Raw genomic sequence first — 7,104 nt, 5'->3', positions numbered from 1 at the left:
AATGGGTGAATTTTTCAAAGAGGCAAATTTAGACTTAAGATAAGAAAATAAATCTTCCCAATAATTAAAGTTATTTAAAATGAAGTGGATATCCAAAAGAGGAAGAAGAAGTAATGAGTAATGAGTAACTTCTTATTGGAAGCCATTAAGCAGGGACTGGATGACCCCTTATTGTGTGTACTGCAGTGAGGATACTTGGATATTTATAGTGAGAGGGCCACTGAGATCTCCTCCAACTCTGTGATTTTGTGATTACAATGAATTTCATTATATATGTTAAAAGATAGAAAATTACTGATTATTGATATGAGATATTTCTGAACTGATTATCTCTCAATCAGACTATGCATTTTTTTTGAGCAAGGATCAAGAATGAATATGAAATTAGAAGAAAAAATGAAAATAAGAAGATATACCGGGAAACTGAGGGAACTTCATCCTAACTATTAAACAAGCAGTACTATTAATGATAAATGAGAAATGGATAAAAGGGAAAAAAATGATGCATCCTGTCTTCCTTTCCTAAGGAAGCTCAATAAATCAGTTTCTATAATGAGGAAATACAAAATGTAAAGATTACTATAAAAATCATCCTCTCTTCCCTATTCCATACCTTCCTCACAATTAATGATATTGGAGCCACATTTGGATTTTAATATTATAATCCCCAGTATATTCAATAAGCAATTAGAAAAATCATGAAAAAAGAAAAGAGCAACTGAGCTAAATCAATAAACCAATTAAGGCAATAATATATACATTAATAAAGATCAATGATAGAGAGACAGTGTTGCAAAGTGGAGAGAAACCTGGCTTGAAGCCTGGATTCAAGTCCTGTCTCTGACATATACTGGCTTAATGGTTCTGGGAAAATTATTTAACTTAAAATTCCTGGAAATTTTCTAAGTTTTAGAAAAGATGCCTACTTTTGTAGAATAAATTTTCTCAACCAGAAGTTCACTAGACAAAGTAAAATTACAGTGTCAGTATCTATTTTTATATTGTGATTGATGAATATATGAGAAAAGAACAAGCATATATTTTAAATGATGTTCTAGAGGAAGATACTATATCCTTATAGTCAGACAAATGAATAAATGGTACCAAAATATAAGATATCTCTATTTATTGGCTACAAAAATGATCTGGTAAAACAAAATGCTGTGTTTTTTTTTCTTTAAAATGGTATTTTAATTTTCCAATTATGTGTAAAAACAATTTTTAACATTCTTTTTTTTATTTTAATTTTGAGTTACAAATTTTCTTTCTCCATTTCCTCTTCCCTCCCTAAGAAGGTAATTTGATGTCGGTTATATATGTACAATTAAGCAAAACATATTTCTCTATTAATCATGATGTGAAAGAAGAAACAGAATGAAAGGAGAAAACAATTAAAAATAAAATAAAATAAATTCTTTGAGCTGCATTCAAACTCCATCAGTTCCTTCTATGGCTATGGAGAACATTTTCTATGAGTTTTTTGGACTTACAGTATTTTGTTGATGAAAAGAGCTACTAGATCTATTGTAGTTGGACATTGCCCCTTGTTGCTGATATTATGTAAAACATTTTGGTTCCGTTCACTTCACTTTGTACCAGTGCATGTAATTCTTTCCAGTTTTCTGAAATCTGCCTACTCATCATTTCTTGTACCAGAATAGTAATCTATTACATTCATATACCATAACTTGTTTACCCATTCCCCAATTGATTGACATCTCCTCAATTTCCAATTTTTTGCCACCACAAAAAGAATTGCTAAAAATATTTTTATACATAGAAGTCTTTTCTTCCCCTTTTTATGGTCTCTTTACGATATAGACTTAGTGGTATTGTTGGGTCAAAGAGTATGCAGTTTGATTACTCTTTGGCCATAATTCCAAATTGCTCTTTAGCATGGTTGGATCAGTTCACAACTCCATTAACAATGCATCAATGTCCCAATTTTCTGATATCTTCTTCAGCATTCATCATTTATCTTTTGTATCATATTAACCAATCTGATAAGTATGAGATGATATTGCAGAGTTGTTTTAATTTACATTTCTCTAATCAATAGTTATTTAGAGGACAAAATGCTGCCTTTGAGATGCTTTTCTGACAGTGTCAATACTCTGCCTATATTGAAATTATACAAAACTTTTTGAAATTTGTAATAAAAATATAACTTTGTCCAAAACCATTCTGACTATAAATATTAAGCAAAGCACAAGAAAGAGACCTGCTAGCCAAAGATAATTGCCATCTTTGTAGAGGATGTCACCCACAGTGTTCAGATCAAAGAATTCCTCATGTATCTCATTCCTGAGGTCTTCCTTAAAAACTATTGTTTTATATTGTTTATATATTGAACTAAGTCATGAAACAACACAGAACTTCCTAAATGACCTTCATAATTATGATATATCATAGGGAAAAACCAAGTAGATGAATGCTTATTGTTTAATCCAGGATATTCATAGTGATCTAACAGTACATTTTTCAGATGGATAATGGATTTATCCCAGAATTGACTAGGAGGAGAATAAACTGTATTGCTTTGGGAAAATTGTGAAGTGCTAAACTTCTCTTTTTCATTTTTAACACTAATAGTTTTCCAATGATCTTATATTCTTCAGAAGCATGGAAGACCAATCTCCAAATAATAAACATTATATATAATGTCATTTAGATGACAATGGAGAAATAAGTAATTATTATGATCAAGCATATCACCTCATATCACCTAAAACTGCAAAGGAGAATCAGCACCAAGAATATTATCAAAGACAGATACAGCTGGAAAAGTGGAGAGGCTAGTCACATAGTGAATGAAAGGGATAACTGTAATTTGATCTGTGTGATTCACTGCTGTTCACATAACATTAAGAAATTTAGAATAACTTCTCCTATACTACTAGATGCAAATGGAAGAAGGGAATTATCTCTTCTTCACTTTTCTGCAGTTAAGTTAATGAGAGTCTTTAGGAAAAGAATAATTAGCTACTATCTATAGCCTCACTTGACCATCTGTAGCATAAACTTTTATAAGAGTTCTATGGAGCTGATGAGTGCATTTGGGGAAAATAAAATAAAGGTAACTCCTGGAGTTTCTACCTCTCCCCACATCTCTTACTTGCCCTATACTGGATCCCACTTTCTTTGAGGTGAGATATCTCCAGAGTGCATTGTTTAAGTCATGACTATTGAATAGGAGGCGGCATTGAGGAGTTGACAGTACATTGATTGTGGATTCAGAAGATCTGGTGTCCAATCCCACATCTAAGATTGGCTTATAACCTTGGCCAAGCCAAAGAGCAGGATCCGAGTGTTCTCACCTGTAAAAGAGAAGGATCAGACTTGATACCCTCTGAAGTCCCTCTCAGGTCTAGCTCTATAACCTATGACCCTGAGTAGTGAGATCTCATTTAGCTCTGAGATAAGTGACTCTTACTTATAATAACTTAATAACTCTTATAAAAAGTAAGGCTCTTGGAGTTCACTGACTTAATTTCTGAATTACTCAGGAAAGGAGCTGAAGCACTGTGGTATTCGGCTGCACAGTAATAAATTCCTTCTTCTTTCACTGTGGCCTTGATAATTTGAAGTATGAACTTATTGTTGTCATTATCAATCTCACCCTGAAATTTCTCTCGGAAACCAGAACCATAGATGTCACCTTCCTTATGTATAAATGTCAGAGTGTTGTCCTGATTCTTTCTGTACCAGTACATAAGATGGTTTTCCATACGTCCTTCTGTCATGATGCACTTGAGGGTTCTTGTCTCTCCAACCAGCAAAGTTACAGTCTTTTCTTGCTGTTCTAACACAGTCTTTGGCATGGCTCCTGAAAGGGAAAGATAGATCAGTGAGGGAGCTCCAGCTAGCCTGGGACTGGAGTCACTGAGCAACCATTAGGAATCTGTCTTATTCTCCATAGCAAGGACTTAAGCACCCAGACCTCAGAAAATCATGTCTTTGTGCCTCTGATTATTAAAGTTCTTTTTGTTTTGAAGCTCCAGTTCTTACCTTCACCAAAAAGCATGAGGTAGATGAAGGGGCAGATCCACTGCATGGCTTCCCTGTAAGAGTGAGTCTGATTTGAACCAGTCAGGCAGTTTCCTTCTCTACTAAGGCATCACATGCTCAGTTGACTTCCTTTTGTTCAAAGAAACCAGCCCCGATCAGCAGATGATACAATCCCAGAAGTTCCTTGTCAGTCAGCAAAGAACAAAGTGCTTGTTTTTTCATGCAGAATAACCAGGGTCAGGTAAAGTGAGTCTTAGAAGAGAATTGGGTCAACAGTAGGTTTTTAATTTTTCTTTTTATATGTTAAATGACAACCATGTTTCTCTGATGCTTTAATTAGAATTAATCATTTTCATGCCAGACATTTCTACTGGATGCTTGATTGTTTACCTTGTCAAGACTAATGATGAACAGGAGAATTATTGTCAATCTCAAATATTCTCAATTTTCTAGGTGACATGATCATTGTATTTAAATCACTTTATTTTGCCTTTTAACCAAAATTGGAGGAGGTGATTTATCTTAGTACAATGAAACTCTATATTGTTTAATTTGGACTGAATTTTTATTCAACAAGTGTTCGGGTGGTCAGGTGTGATAGTATGCTATGTGGCAACAAAATACTCAGCATTTAGAAGTATATATTTTAATATATACTAGTTAACTGAATTGATTTATTAATCCATTCTATGGGAGAAACAGGAAGGTGGATAGATTGAGCCTGCGAATTCTCAGCTGCAGAAAGGCTAAAGCTACTTAAGTATGGTTACTGTCTTATACCAATAGATGAGCCTTCTGGAGCAGAATAACACCAGAATATCTAATAAGGAGTAAATTGGTCCATTTTGGAAATGAAGAGGGTCAGACCAACGTCCCAGTCATCGGAAGGATGGAGTTCATGAGTTACTATTGCATTTCCAGTCTAGGAGAATCTTAAAAAACCAAAAACAAACCAAATATAAACAACAAAACTCAACAACAACAAAACCCTCATGCATTTCTTTTTTCCCCTTTATTAAAGTTTTTTATTTTTCAGAATATATGCATGGATAATTAGTCCTTGAAAAACCTTGGGTTCCAATTTTCCCTCCTTTCCTCACCCCCTCCCCTAGATGGCAAGTAATCCAATATATGTTAAACATGGTAGAAATAGACATACATTTCTTTAGTATCTAGAATATGTTATAGGTATTAGGGGAAAAGACTAAAAAAATGGAAAAATAATTTCTGCTTTCAAGGAGTTTGCATTCTATAGAGCATGAGCCAGAATTTCCTGTATTTTGCTATGTTCGCTTCTACTCTGCTTTCAAAGATGTAAAAATACAGAAATATTTATATTAGCTTTGTTTCACAATCTGAATTTATTTAATCTTTAAATAGAAATGTCAAATTCTTGTGATCTATTTGCTTATTTAATTAATTTTTAAAATTGACATGTATCTATTTTCTCTCCATCCCACTTTCCCTTACTTTTCTTCATCCCACTAAAAAAATTTAAAAATAGACAAGTGAATAATGAAACATGAGAAGTGAGGGAGCAGAGGCTAGAAAGAGAGGGCCAATTATTTTGTCAAAGATGAATGCAGATCACTTTCAATTATGGCCAAAATTCCTCTTCCTCTCTATTTCATTATATGTAAGTACAAATATGCAATTCTACTATTGGAAGGAATATCAGAGGTCATATTAGATTAATGATTGTTAATTTAATTGTTCTAGTCCAACTTTTACATTATTAGAAACAGGAATCCCCTTTCCAATTTCTCTGACAAGAGATCAACCTCCACTTTAAGATCGAATGTCAGTGAAGAGGCATTTACAAAATATTTACTCTATGCTAGGAACTGCAAAAAGAAAGACAAAATTTTTCTCCTTGTCCTACCTTGTAGTGAGGGAAAAGCAACACATTTATTAGGTTTTCTTATGTATAATGCTATTTTTATAGCATAGTTTCTTACACAGAGGACACACTTATTTTTGTTGAATTGTTCTTAGCATATGGACTATATCTAATTTTTTTGAGATAATTCCTTTTGGGAGGTAAAAGGAGGGTTTGGAATGGGTGACCTCTTAAGTTCTTCCCAACTCAGATTCGATTATTTTCTGAAAACAAAATTGCCTCCCTGGCCCCACTGGGTGGGGGGACAGATGGTTTTAGGTCCTTATTTGAACAAAAAATCAATAAGGTAGGCAGAAGACAGGAAAAGAAGAAATTTGAATGAATTCAGGAGCACTAGAAAGGATGTGGAGTTAGAAATAACGGTCTAATGTAGAAGCTGAGGATCAAAAGAGAACCCTACCACTTCCTCCAGTGATTTGGGGTGCTCAGAAACAATTCTCCTTAACTTAGGGGAAAGTGCAGGGTATAAAACAAAAAAAAAGTATAGACATAGATTTTTCATAGAATTAGTCTAATATATCCACAAATAGATTTTACTAAATGACTAAATAGACTAAATAGGATTAATAAATCTCTAGGAAGACTGTAACTGCTAGGTTGCACCATGCTGAATTCTGTTTTTCCAAGCCATTTTCTCTCTTTGGGCCTGTGTCCTCCTAGGAAAATGGGAGAATTAGACTAGATAATCTTGAAGGCTCCTCTGAATTTTGACATCCTATGCATTTGTAATCACTGCCCTGATGTAGTTTTATACTATCATGGACCAATAGTTCCTGTGTGGTGAAATACTTGAAATATATCCTATTCCACGTTATGTTAAGTGGTCCCCTCCTCAATGAAATCTTCTGAGTTACTCCAGGCAATGCTGATTTCTCTCTTCTCGAAATACCTGTTGTATTGAACCATATGTATGACTGTTTTTACATGTAATCATATATTTTTGCATTGAATTGCACTCTTTATACATGGGTATGTGCATATGAGTACATATTAGCTTACAATTAATTAGCTTATAAACTTCTTAAAGGTAGGAATTATAAGCACTTGGTAGATCATCCTTAAGTAATTTTAAATTGATATCATTTTTATTGCATTTTGTTGCTGAAGGCCTCATAGCTAATAAGTGGCCAAAGTGAGACTCAAATTCCAGCTCACTCTCTATATTCCTATGACAGTTCTTTAGCCAAGGCCAGGTT

The 7,104-nt window shown here is 33.8% G+C and overlaps 1 gene segment (V, D, J or C); it reads right to left on the bottom strand.

The window, feature by feature from the left end:
• Nucleotides 1-3,355: 3,355 nt before the first annotated feature.
• Nucleotides 3,356-4,091, bottom strand: LOC105749213. The segment is given in 2 exon segments: nt 3,356-3,826; nt 4,009-4,091. Coding segments are annotated over 2 exon segments (429 nt in total).
• Nucleotides 4,092-7,104: the final 3,013 nt, after the last annotated feature.

The sequence above is a fragment of the Sarcophilus harrisii genome, chromosome 2 (genome assembly GCF_902635505.1).
Source record: "Sarcophilus harrisii chromosome 2, mSarHar1.11, whole genome shotgun sequence".
NCBI classification, from domain to species: domain Eukaryota; kingdom Metazoa; phylum Chordata; class Mammalia; order Dasyuromorphia; family Dasyuridae; genus Sarcophilus; species Sarcophilus harrisii.
This window is presented reverse-complemented; position numbering and strand designations above follow the sequence as displayed.